General features: G+C 48.1%; 1 protein-coding gene across 8 annotated transcripts in view; it reads right to left on the reverse strand.

Annotated features, from left to right (window-relative positions):
• Window positions 1–315: 315 nt before the first annotated feature.
• The window catches only part of Clmn (calmin), a 101,969-nt gene continuing 88,727 nt past the window's right edge, over window positions 316–13,557 (reverse strand). Inside the window, exons 11-15 of one of the 8 annotated variants that reach the window (NR_104435.1) lie at window positions 13,050–13,130; window positions 11,691–11,751; window positions 10,975–11,045; window positions 10,384–10,476; window positions 316–9,165 (exon numbers count right to left, since the gene is read on the reverse strand). Coding sequence is in view for 2 of the 8 variants with exons in the window: in NM_053155.2 (NP_444385.2) it covers window positions 8,994–9,165; window positions 10,384–10,476; window positions 10,975–11,045; window positions 11,691–11,751 (397 nt within the window). In the remaining 6 variants the exon portion in view is untranslated. Of the gene's footprint in view, window positions 9,166–10,383; window positions 10,477–10,974; window positions 11,101–11,690; window positions 13,131–13,557 lie in introns of those variants that run through there. The other 7 variants (NR_104438.1, NR_104437.1, NR_104436.1 and 4 more) reach the window with 7 other exon arrangements.

Consider the following 13,557-nt stretch of genomic DNA (forward strand, 5'->3'; position numbering starts at 1 on the left):
AGGCAGGCGGATTTCTGAGTTCGAGGCCAGCCTGGTCTACAGAGTTAGTGCCAGGACAGCCAGGGCTACACAGAGAAACCTTGTCTCAAAATAAAATAAAACAAAAAACAAAACAAAACAAAAACAAAACAAACAAACAAAAAAGACTCAAGACAAGTGAACATAGCCCAGGAAGAGCTTGTTCCCTGTGAAGGCAGATGGTAAAGTACTACTTTTAGGAAAGGAAGGACAGTCATTTCTGGTTGGAGAGACACACGCACTTACACACACACACACACACACACACACACACACACAAAGAAGTTAGCAAAGAGGTGATCAGTCCAAGAAATTTTTATTGAAAATTTTTCTTAAGAATACACGTGATTTTACAAGGTCATTCATCATAGCACCAGGCCCAATGTCCCATGATAGAAAACAGTCAAGTAACAAATACTCCAGGGAGTTTCCCTACAGGTATAAATTATGCAAATATCCACTTACATCTTCATTTACAATGATCAATAAATAAGAGTGCACATTCGTACAGCTTTTTTTTTTTTTACAAAGCTCCCTTTGTTTTTATAAAGCTATAGCTACTCACAACTAAATAGACAAAATAAGCCTTGTACCACAAAATAACATTTGGCTTCTGTCCCCAACAGTTCTGCAACTTTCAGGCACAAGCCACAAGGTCCTCCACTGTGCCATTAGGAAAACATTAAGTCCCAGGCCCAAACTATATCCCAGGCCTAAAGACGATGAAACACCAGTCAGCCTTCCAGGGGTATTCTCTGAACACCGTCCTGCCTCCAGGCTTAACAACCTGTTGTAACAGTTCTTAGGAGGGAGTAATATTTTCCTATTTTTCTTTGGCTCACGTTATCAGCACAAAAGTAATTAATACAGGCAGCATCTTAGGGTCCAGTTTCAAGGGCAGAAGGCAGGTGCACCCTTCACTGTAGACCCAACCTTCCTACCACACCCCAGGGATGCTCTACAAAGCTCTCTTAGCTAGGGCAAGAAAAAAAGTCTGGGAGGGGTGGAAAGATACAGGTGATTAGTTACCTATGGCTAACTATTCCTATAGCTGAATTCTTGAATTTCAAAGAAAAACTTCCCCTGGGAATATGTCTGGGGTGCAAGCATAGAGACGCCCAGGTTCTACTCCAAACCCTGTAACAAACAGGCTACCCTAGGCTGACCAAACTCTTCCTCAAGGCACCTTTTGCAGACAGCAAACCAAACCGGACAAAGATTTGGCAGTCCATTCATTTACACAAGTGCATTTATGATGCAAACAGGCCACTTATTGTGATAAAAACAAAGAGACACCCCCTCCCCCCTTAAGCCTGGGGCTTTAAGGCCCAGGGGGCTTTTGTGTGTGGCCCTCCACCCAGAGAGCTAAGTGCATTCTCTGAGGTGCTGAGCGATGCATGGTATGGTTCTCAGGTCAGAGACTGTCTTAAACTTGGGAACTCCCCAAATTTCCTTTAAATAAAACACGCTTCAACCCTCATGCGGCGTTTAAGAACACAGGCATTTTATGGCTGTCCTTTCCACGCAGCCTTGGAATCTGTTCCTATTGACTTTTGAGGTCACTGAAACAAGTAAGGGTTTCCTATCTTTTCTCCCTTCCTTTTTAAAAAATAACAATGCAAAATTCATGACTTTTAAACTTAAAAAAAAATGGATCCCTGTGATTATAACTTCATCCAAGGGAGTTGTGGTCTTCTACCCGTTTTAATGATTTGGAAGGTTTCACAGACAACCTGGGTTTGGCACTCAGCATTCACAGGGTGGCTCAAAACCATCCGTAACTCCAGTTCCGGGGGTTCCAGCACCCTATTCTACATTCCAAGGGCACTGCACACACAATACAAATATGTGCACGCAGGCAAAACATTCGCACACACTAAAACCAAAGTCCTTTTTTACAGTTTATTTTTGTGGGTTGTTTTTCCTTTCCTTTGTTTTTGGGTCTTGGTTTTTTGTTTTTGTTTTGTTTTGTTAAGTTTTTTAAGACATGGTTTCTCTGTGTAGTCTTGGCTGTCCTGAAACTCACTCTGTAGACCAGGCTGGCCTCGAACTCAGAAATCTGCCTGCCTCTGCCTCCTGAGTGCTGGGACTAAAGGCGTGCGCCGCCGCCACCACCGCCCAGTTTGTTTTGTTTTGAGATAGGATTTCACTTCTTAATCCTGGCTGGCAACCTTCCTGCTCTAGATTCCTCAGAGCTAGCATTATGGGTGTGCATCACCAGGGCTGGCGTTGAACACGTTTTCCACTGTGTTCTTTTAAACCCATCCCTTTCTCTAGGTCTGTGTTTGAAGGAGAAAGCCTGAATTCTTTCTCTGAGAAACATAAGTTGGAGGTGGAGACTGGGGAGAGCAGCCGGGGACAGGACTCAGTATTGACTGAAGCTACCGAGGGGTGTGTGTTCAATTTTGGATGTGAGATTTTACTGCTACAAGCTAAAGGCCAACCATGGGCATCATGTGCTCCCCAGGGACTTAAGCGGTTATGACACAGGTTGGGTCAAAGCATAGAAACTTGGCAGGAAGACAGTGGGGTGGGGATAGGGTACCAGGGTAAGGAAGGGCTGGCTCCGAGAATCCCACCCACAACTCCCAAATGGACTGGTGCCCCAGAATCAGAGTCTCCTCAGGGTATTGCCTTGTTTTTCTAAGCAGTAAAGTTAATCACGAAAAGTCAGAGTTAGCTGGCTCTAGGCTGTGACCACCTTATCTTTCTGTCCAGTGGTTTTTTTTGATCTTTCCTGAAGGGAAACACTTTCCTGGACTGTTGGCAGGGCCAAGTGAGTTTACAAGTATACAATGGCTTAACACTTCCTCTTGTAAAAGTTGCTAGATTTAAGACTGGGCAGCTGACGCTAAGTCTGGTAGTGTGGGGCTAGAGAGAAGCTGGCAGAAGCCATGGTCAAGTGAACGTCATCGGGGAAGGAGGCACAGTGCTCTGGGGTGATGGGTAAGGGAAACCTCCATAGCAATTTTCAGCCAATAAGAAAAAGACACCAACAGTCTCTACTCGACCTAGATCCCAGATGTGCTCATGAGAACAGCTGCCTCACCAGGACAAAAGGCTAGAAGACTTGGCCGCTACTCAGCTGCAGTCCCTGGATGCTGCATCTGCTTCATCAAGAGTCCAGACAGGAAAGCCAGTGGAGATTCCCAAGGGCAGCGTCTCCATGCAAGACGGAGAGGGAGGCCAGACCTCAGACTACACTGAACCCTCTGGAGTTTGAGGAAAAGATGAACTCACACGAAGGAGCGGACATCACCAAGCCAATGACATCCACAGAAGGCAACAGTTCTCACCATGGAAGCCAGGTTCATGATGTTCTTCCAAGGAATCCTATCCACTCGTTGGCTGACTTCTGGCGAGATGTGCACCAGAGGTGTTCAGAGGCCTCACTGAGGGTGGCTGGAGTTTTATACAAACTTTAATTGGGAAGGAATAGCCATCCCCAAATCACTGGCAAGATAGGTACTGAGTCTTTCCTTTTTTTTTTTTTAACATCTTACTGAATTGTCTGGACTGGTACTGCAGCTGAAGACTCATGGTCCTCCACACCTTCTCTAAAGATGGTGCTGGACCTCTGGACCTTCACATGGCCCCCAATGCCACCAAACAGACTAGGACTTAGAGAGTCCTTGGCTTCTAGGTGCATGGCTTACAGCGCAGGTGGGCTGCTGGATTTGAGCTGAGCCCAGCTGTGGAGAAACACAGCCTGGGTTAGAGAGTCTGTTGAAGCACATTCCTCCTCCAAAGTCACACCTGACCAGTAGTCCCCTGGTCCTGTCACCAACAGCTAGGAAAAGCCACAGCTTTTAGGAGGAAATTCTACCCAAACTCCAGACATCAGCTGGTAGAGAACCTTGTCTGCTGTCTGGCAAATGCTAGTGTGGATAAGCTGTTCCCTACATGAGAGTCAGGGCTGGGGTGTGGGTTCAGCAGGGCTAAAATCCATGTGACCACACAGACCACATCTGGCGAGGATTTGGGAGATCTACGTGTTCTGTGGGAGAAGCTGGAAACACTTGAAAGGAGGGAGAAAGGCGAACACCTTGAGCCGTGACCTGTGAACGCAGCGTTCTTGTGCCACCCGATGCTCCCAGGGCCCTTCATGTCTCAGAGCTTCAGCAGATTCATTCAAGACAGGTTCACAGTGAAGTCAGTGGGGTCACGAGCCACCTAACCCACCAGCCAGAAAACCCAAAGGCATTTATGGGTCAAGATGGCACACAAAAGCCAAGCACCGGGGTAACCTCGTACTTGGGAAGATGGGGAAAGAGGATCAAGAGTTCAAGGCCAGCCTGGACTATTTAGTAAGACCACACTCCTCCAACCCCTCCCCCCCAAAACAATGAAACTGAAAAGTAATAAAGCTAAACAGAGGATGGGGTACAGAGCATCTGTGCTTGCCTACTTCCCCTGTCGGAAGAAGTGCAAAGGAAGAGAAAGTTCCAGAGCCACGGACTGGAAAAGATAAGCCAAAGGCCACAGGCACCACCCATTCAAAGCTGAAGAAGACCACTGAGAAAGAGGCAGGGAAGGGTCCTCCCTACCATGTGCCTGCAGGGGGCAGCAATGAGGAGCTGCCCAGCTTGGCACCCAAGATGAGCTTGTGGGTTGGGATGGTGACTGCAAGGTGAGATACAGCGCTGATTCTTGGGCCTCCTGCCCTCTCATTGCAGCCAGATGACTGTCTTGCCTCCTATTCATAGAGGACTCGCAGGGCACAGCCCAGGGACAGAAGCAAGGCAGGAGCAGCTTCAAGTGGTTACACAGTGATTCCTGAGACTGCCTGCTTCAAGGCCAGAACACAGAACTCAGGGGTATCTGGGTCCCATCCTATGGTTTGTGCTTGACACTAAGGCACCTGGCCAAGGGAGCATGTGGGGGTTAAAACCCATGCTTTGTCTTACCTGAGGGCTGTGTCTGCTCAGAGATAGAGAAAACAGCTGTCCTCTGCCAACTAAACCAAATATGGATGGTGGGTGGCTTCTGCCCAGAGGGGGACCACTACTAGTATTGCACAAGTGTACTACATGGGCTAACAGCCCTGTGTGTATCCCTCTTTTCCAGGCAGAGGAGTGGCAGGAAGCTCTGTAAGGAAATGGAATAAGCCCCAGAAGAAACATTTAACTACTGACATGGCAGCCTCTCAGAGCTAAGCCAGCTCACTGGGCGACACTGGACAGAACCTTACCAGATGGTTGTCAGAACATCCTGCCAGCTCCTGGGTGTATCGCCCTGAAACATGAGTAGATGCAGGTATCTGTGCACAATGTGAGAGACAGCGACCCAGCTCAACCGAGAAAAATGGACCTTAGAGGACCCAAAGGCACATCTGAGGGCAGACAATGTCCCCCCTCCCCCCAAACAGCTGCGTCAGCCACAAAGAAGACTCACACTCCTGAACCAAGAACAGGAGGCTACACAACAAAACTCAGAGAACAAGGAAGAAGTCTTAGAAGCTAAAAATAAAACATTCTTGGAAAGAGAAGATGGAGCAAATCCCCTCAGAAGCAGATACAGACAGAGGTGAGGGATTTAAGAGACAAAAAAACGTTAGAAGACAAGCCAGGGAGGCCCCATACTGGGGCAGCCAGGGGCTCAGAAAGAAAGAAATTGTAAGAGGATTTAAGGAGTTTCCCATGAGGACCCAGAATAGGTGCCACAGCAAAGGACAGGACACACTCAGGTCAGGCCACCAAGAGAAAGGAGACTGGGGATGTCAACCAGGGAAGGGAGAGTCCTTGTCTTGTACAAAGGCATGGGGCAGAAACGGCATCGGAATCTTAAGTCTGCCACTGGAAAGCAGCAGCAAGGGCTATGTTGCCACCTGCGGAGCTACACCCAGCCACACAGTAGGGCAGGAGACAGACATGTTAAGTCATGGAACAAAACAAAACAAAACAAAACAAAACAAAACTAAAGCTTTTTATTTCTCACATTCCATTTCTCGAAAAGTTGGTGAAAAACAGACAGAGGGGGGGGGGACACAGAAGGAAGAGGAAGAGAGGACACAGAAGGAAGAGGAAGAGAGGACACAGAAGGGAATAGTAGGAGAAACAGCTGAAAGGTAGACAAAAGGGACTATGACCACAAATGAGCCTCAGGGGCAGCTGCCCTTGTTTCAAACCTACAGCACTTTCTTATTTAATAGATGCTAACTAAGCAAGGCTGGAGACGTGATTCAGTAGTTAAGCGCACATGATGCTCTTGCACTGGACCCTGATTCAGTTCTTCATACCCACAGAGGGGATCTGATGCCTTCTTAGGGCCTCCATGGGTACCTGCATTCATGCGCGCGCGCGCGCACACACACACACACATTCACTCACTCTTTAAAAATAAATTTTTTAAAAGATGTCGAGTGACCAACAGCTTGCCAGCAGCTTTCCATAAGTGGTCTCTTCTACATGCCCCTACACTCAAGTGAGATTATTTTTCCCTTTCAACTAGCAACTTCCTGCCAGTTTGAGCCGAATGATGCTTGGGCATCTTGCCTGTAGTAGTTTTAAAGGCTGTTCTAAGCCACAGGAGGCGAGAGAAGCAGTATGCGCAGACTTCGGACCAAGGTCTAGACCCATAAAATAAACGATTCACATCTGGGCCAGCTCCTCTTTGGTACCTCATCTGGGCAAGGACCCTGCAGTGTGCGAGGTCATAAAACATCACACATAAAACCTTTATCATCTGTACTTTTGAACTTCCAATGGGACCAGGGAGCTCATTAAGTCGTTCACTTTCTTTGGAGCTTTGGGCCTTTAACCTGGAAGTGTTCCAAGCCCCCAACCTCTCTCCTCTTAGAAAGCTTCAATTCTTTTTTGGGGGGAGGGGGAGGCAGACGCCAATCAAAATGGCTGAGAAGCCAAGTTTTTAACTGTCCTGACTCAATGTGCTATGTAAATTGTCTGAGTCGTTGGTTTGCTTAAGGAGAATGACTCCTGGGTGAAGAGCAGCGTTCATGTCAGATGCAAGATGTGATGCCTCATTCCCATTGTATCCATGGAAACACACCTCTGGAAGTGACTCTGAGGGTCTTTCCAGAAAGAGGCAAGGCTTGCCCTGAATGTGGGCAGCACCATCCCCTGGACTGGGGGTCCCAACCTGAACTAACACACACTCTTTCCCCCCTTCCCCTTCCTCTGCCTCCCGATACAACATGACTAGCCCCCTCACATTCCTGCTGCCACGATGCCCGCTGTATGATGGATCGCATCCTGGAGCTGTGAGCCCCTAGACCCTCTCCTTTCTTCTTAAGTTGTTTTCTCAGTTGCTTTGTCACAGCAACAAGAGTAGTAACCAACACATAAGCCTTTACAGCCGTCAAGAACATTCTAGAAGGAGCCCAGGCTAAGCTTGGAGGTTAATAAAAGGTCTAAAAAGGACGGCTGTGTTTGAGTGAGGACATTTGTGTACCTGGCTGGACGTTTTCTACAAAGAAAAAGCAATAGTTCCAGACTCGGGGGCCAAGTGGCCTGGGGGCTAGTGACCAGTCTGTGATAGGCTGTGTGACCTTGGCCAGCCTGTTCTGCCTCTCTGAGTTCAGAGATGCTCCCTGAGGCCCATTCTGGACTAACGGTTTGTGGTTTTATAAGGGCTGCCTAGTGTGTTTTTTTTGGGGGGGGGGTTCGAGACAGGGTTTCTCTGTGTAGCCCTGACTGTCCTGGAACTCACTTTATAGACCAGGCTGGCCTCGAACTCAGAAATCTGCCTGTCTCTGCCTCCTGGGTGCTGGGATTAAAGGCGTGCGTCACCACGCCCTGCTAGTGTGTGCTTTTTGAGAGGGATAGCAAGGGCAAGAAGAAGCTGGAGCTTTGCCAGACTTGAGCCTTCGCAAAGTGGACAGGGGACACTGGGGTAGGTAGGGGCCGAGGAAGACAGGAGGGTGAGAAAAGAAACCTTTCTCTTCCTGCAACCTGCCTGCCCCAGCCTATACCCTGGTCCTTTCCAGAAAGCCTTTGCAAGATCTCTGTTTGGTTGACCGCAAAGGATGCTGGTGCCAAGGTACGAATGCCTCCTGAGCCCAGAAACCTGCAGAAACCCTCCCAGCGCCACCATTTGTGGGAGCTTATTTTGGCTGGGCCACTTCCAGCCCCCTGGGGCAACCTCATGCAGCCCCTCAAAAAAGACAGGTTCCATACAGAAGACTCAGCAGAGGAAGGGAGAGTCAGGGCTACCCCAGTCAGCCAGAGCCTTGCTTTGCATGCAAATCTAGACTGGCTTTCATCTGATAGGAGGTCCTACTGATGGGCAGGTTTTAAAACTAGAGCCGTACCTCAATTCAATCAATAAAAAGGCGAATTAAAAACGCAACCCTCCAAGAACACCAAGGTGAAAGACGAATGGGTTGTAGCTCACAACAAACCTGGCAGAAACACCCTCTTCTTTGGAGTCTGCCAATGGCCGGGTGTAATTTCCAGTGAACGGGCAGGTATGTGCTGTTTAAGTCCCCAGCAATGGATGACCAGGCTGGGGCAGGTTATCGCTCAAACACTCACACTTGAAGGCAAACAGGGTACCGTTCTTCCTACCACAGACTCCGCTCTTTCTCAGAGTTGGGCAGGCCCTCCCCTGAGATAAAAGGAAGTAACTCAAGCTCCTCCAGGACCTTAGGAACCTGCATGTGCACATGTTAAGACCCAGGTTTGGGGTACACATTAGTAAGGACTCGCATCTGACCAAACAAGGCACATAAGGAGGAATCGCGTCCACAGATCCAGCCTCAAACCTGAGCTGGGAGCACACAGTCTGGAAAGAAAGCATGCTCTCGGGGGGGGGGGGGGGCTGGGAGGGGGGCTTAGAGAATCAGAGGACATGTGAGCAAAGACTGAACCGGACAGCAACAGGGGGTGTGGGGCCTGTGCTCCCTCTGCCGTCTTCCATCTCTGCACAGGTGGCTCAACCCTGAACAGACAGTAAGATGCGGTAGAAAGACTCCGCCCTGGCCAGGGTCCTGTCTTTTTATTCTCCAGACACATGTTTCAGAGCCGGCTGACATCAAGCTGTGGGAAGAGCAGTAAGCAGTAAACGAGGAGCCAGAGGAAGAGAATGAAATATATCACGTCGGGCTGCTGTACAAACTGCGTCAGAGAGTCGTTGGGCGGGCTCTGGTTCCCCAGGGGCACAGCTTCTCCAGAGGAGTTGGTGCCAGTCCTGCAGAAGGAAAGAAAGGGACAGGATGGTTATTGGTGGGGTCCCTATGATTGGAAGACCATCCTGAACCTCAACCCCACAACCCATCCGCAGATAAAGGCTCCCATAATACATCAGGGAGGTCCCCATTTGTGTGTGTGTGTTCCAGGAGAGGGAGCTCCATCACCACTCCCTAACAGAAGGAGCCATGCCAACCATTTCACAAATGACCACAGTGACAGTCATTGGGCAGCAGTTGTCAAAGGCCACACAATTACTTCATGATAGAGCTGAGCCAGGTCTCCTGGGACAGTTCAGGAGGAGGTAGGACTGCCAGCTCTCACCTACCTACGCCTCAGTTACTAAAGGGACTTTGGCTGATAATTTCAAAGCAGCTACTGGGGACAAACAAGTCAAGTCACCCCAAGTTTTGCCTTTGACAGGTTGCCTTCAGAAGCACTGTCAGCTTTGATTTGGGTCAGAGTTACCTTTCTTTTAGGTGGTGGGAGGGGGGGTTTAACAAGTGAGCCAGGTTGCTTTTGCCTGGCAGGTAATGAACGGGGTGCTAACTGGAGGGAATAGGTGGTGGCAAAAACCAACCATCCCAAGGAAAGGTAGGAAGGGGTGGGTGGGGAACTGATACACAGAAGCCTGAAGTATGAGCTGCACAGGGCCATTTTCATGTCACAGCCCACAGGGGCTATGGGTGGGCTGTGGCATCTGCAATGGAGTGATTTATGGCTGAATACCAGACACAGGGTACAATTTTCCTAGCTTGCATAGAAAAAAATATAAACTCTGTGGCTGGAGGTAGGGAACACTCCTGAACATGTCAAGTTTTTCTTGCCAATGCCCTACCTGATCAAAGCTAAAAGCATTTTCTCCCTAGCTGCGAACTCCCTTTGGCGGAAAACTGAAATTAGCATTTCCATTTTAGGCTTGGGAAGGAAGCAGGGGATCCTGCTTGTATTTGTTTTTAGGACACATAAGAGTGGAAATCCTAGGGCATTGGGTAGAGACGACCGAGCCTGGTCATATAACCCTTCCAAACCTGAGCAAATCCGCAGGGGTGGGGCAATAGGATCAAGCACTTCTGTGCCTTTAACAGGGTAGGGCTTAGTCAGAACTAAGATTCCTTTCGGGGGCTCTAAGGTTCGGGAGTCTCAGCACCAGTTTACTACTGTAACTTGAGAACTATCAACTAGACAATTTAGTTCTCCACCAGTAACGAATACTTTCATAGACAGCCTGGCATGTTTGTACTCGCGCTTCATGTCTGCTCTGATGCCGTAGAACTGTAAAATCAGCTCAGTGAGCTTCTGAGAATTGTACCTGCAGTGGGACAGAAGGGACAGAGAGTCAGGCCCTATGGGAGGGGATGCATACAGCTCTACCTCTGACAACCGCCTTCTGCCCAAGACACATACTGAGCTGTGCGCTGCCTCTCTGCCCGGATTCAGGGATTGCTAACTTTTCCCTCATCCACTTACATTCACTTTACTTCATTTGGAATAGCTATTTTCTGGTATTTTCCCAAATTATTAACAGCATGGTCAATAAGCCATAGCCGAAAAATAATGGCCCCTGTGAGTTAGGATATATACATATATACATGCACACACATAAATATGTATTAAAATAAACATATATGTATTTAATAACATATTAAAATATATAGAAATATATTTATATTATATTTATATTATATGATATTTATAAAGAGAAATATAAATACATAAAATAGATAATATACAAATATATAAAATATATTTATAAATATATATATAAATATATTTAAATTCCATAAACTTATGGAATGAAGCCACCAACCTGTTTAACACTCTGTTTCTCCTGTCATCCAGATCAGCTGCGTTCCTCAATTGAACATAGCTAAAATGGTCCTACAGTGAAATTTATAAACAAAACCCCGCAACCCAATTAGTAAAGATGAAAACTCTGAAACAGAAAACAAGGTGATTTTAAGCTTACAAAGCTGACCACGCCACGCTTTTCTCGATACTGCAGACATCTAGTTTCAAAAATCAAATTGCTAAACAGTAGATACCTCTGCCTCCTCCCCTGACCTCCCCCCCCCCCAAGGGTGATCGGGAAGAGACCCACCCAACCACCTAGCCTGGATCTGGAGTGAGGGCCTCTGCAGTTCTCAGCACTTGCAGATGTCACAAGGGAACCCTCGAGTGGCTGGGTACGATTGCTCTGCCTTTGATCTTTCCAGATGTGGGTGCGGGGTTAGGGAGATGTCTTGGATTTTTTGTTTGTTTGTTTGTTGGTTGGTTGGTTGGTTGGTTGGTTTCACAAAGAGGCCTTGGGGCTTTGGAATCAATGCTTTATTTACATCCTTTCTTGTTCCAACTGGACATCCAACTGGACTGTGCTTAACAAGATTCCAAGTGTGTCTGTCTTCTATCCCCAAGTTAAGGTTGGCGCAGGTCAGTAATCTCAAAGCTCAGGGCCGGGAAGGGGAGGACGGAAGGGAAGGTACCGATTAGCAGGGGCCATAGGGAAGAAGAAGTTCACATACTAACCAATTCCAAAGACCTATTAGTGTGTCGCCGAATGTAAATGCTGGAGTCACTGTGACTATTCCTGAAAAGCAAAGATACGTTGTGAATGGGCACCACCCAGGGCACAAATCACATAGTCACCCAAAGTCACCTTGGCCTGGTGCCTTCCACAGACACTGGACCCTCATCTATACCAAAATACAAATCAGAGTTTTTAACAGAAAGCAGGTCACGTATTTCTAAACTTCCAAGGGTTTAGGTCAGGATTGGGGCCTTTATATCCAAGCATCCTGAGGTTTTCAGGAGTCACCTGCAGTCCCCTGCGTGTTAAGGACAGGGCCGAGCCCAAGGCCCGGAGGCTGGCCTTCCTCTCTGGTGTTCCTTGCTATGCCATTACATTCTGCCAATCTAGCAGCCCTAAGGGATACCACCATTTTTCCTTTCATACACAAGGAGGCTGATTTTATGCCCAAATCTTTTGAGTCTAACATGGAATGCCCTTCTGTCTTTTGCGTAGAGCTGACACCCCCAAAGTGGAGGCATGAGAATCTTAGGCCATCAACTGTGGCTCCTGGCTGGGAGCTGCCAATGTTATGTGGAAACCGAAGTTGTCTTCCCCTGGAGAATGGGTCACCCCGCTTGCTTCAGAAGGCCTTAGGGCCTGGTTGCTGCCTAGCAGAACTAGGTATTTCGTGGCTGCCATGTACCTTGACACCTGTGCCATCTCAAGTTCCTCTAAGCAAGCCCCCTCCATGGCCCCCAGGAGCCTGGCGCTTGGCCTAAGTACACACTCTCAGAAAGGTGCTGTGAGGCAACATCAGTATCTCTCAAATCTAGGTTTCGCTACGTTACCTCGCAAACACTGCACAGGAATGAACGTTACCTCGCAAACACTGCACAGGAATGAAGCAAAATGTAACCTCTGGGTCAAAAGGGATCCTGGGGCCTCAGCAGCTTCCAGAGTGACTTGATCCCCCACGGTGCAGAGCTAGGAGCTCTGGAGCCCTGTTCTTGCCCTTATGTGTAAGTAATACTTCCAAACTCAAAAGCCCATTCCTGGTAAGCGGTAATAATCTCTCTGTTCCCTTCGCTGCAGCAGACTTCCTCATAGATGGGTTTGTGTTACATTGTATCAATATGCACTTTCGAATGGGTGTGAGCCCTGACCCCCTGGCAAGCACAGTCAACCATGCGTTCATCTACCCAAAGAACCGAGTGCCCCTCTCCAAGGCAGAGCCCGGCTAAACGATGGAATCAACTCCATGCCTTGCCCGGGCCTGGGCTATGGAGCCAGTTCAAAGTCAGCCTAGACAACTTAGTGAGACACGCCCTCAAAAGCAAAAGCTAAAAGGGAGCTGGCAAGTAGTGCCGGCTGCTCACCTAGCTCACCTCCTAGCATGCATGAGGCTGTGGTTCAATCCCCAGAACTACCAAAAATCTTAAAGGAAAGGAATGACTGTTCTGTGAAGAAAAACAAACAAAAAACAAACAAATCATGCTATGGTACAAGAATACAGCAGAAATAACCCCTGGGAGTGCTGGAGAGATGGCTCAGTGGTTGACTGCTCTTCCAGAGGTCCTGAATTCAATTCCCAGCAACCACATGGTAGCTAACAACCATCTGTAATGAGATGCAATGCCCTCTTCTGGGGTGTGTCTGAAGAGAGTAACAGTGTACTTGTATATATTAAATAAATAAATCTTTTAAAAAAAAAGGAGGGGGTGATCCAAAACACCTGCTTGGAGGAGATGTAATGGAGTCTTCCCTCCTTCTCCATTTCTCCCCTCCCACCCCCAACCAGCCCTCTCTACCAGAGGCTGAGGTGGAGTGATGGAGAGGAATGTAGTGGGACAGCTCTTCAGTTTGAAGGAGCATAAAGCAAAGTAT

Source organism: Mus musculus, chromosome 12 (genome assembly GCF_000001635.26).
Source record: "Mus musculus strain C57BL/6J chromosome 12, GRCm38.p6 C57BL/6J".
In the NCBI taxonomy this organism is placed as follows: domain Eukaryota; kingdom Metazoa; phylum Chordata; class Mammalia; order Rodentia; family Muridae; genus Mus; species Mus musculus.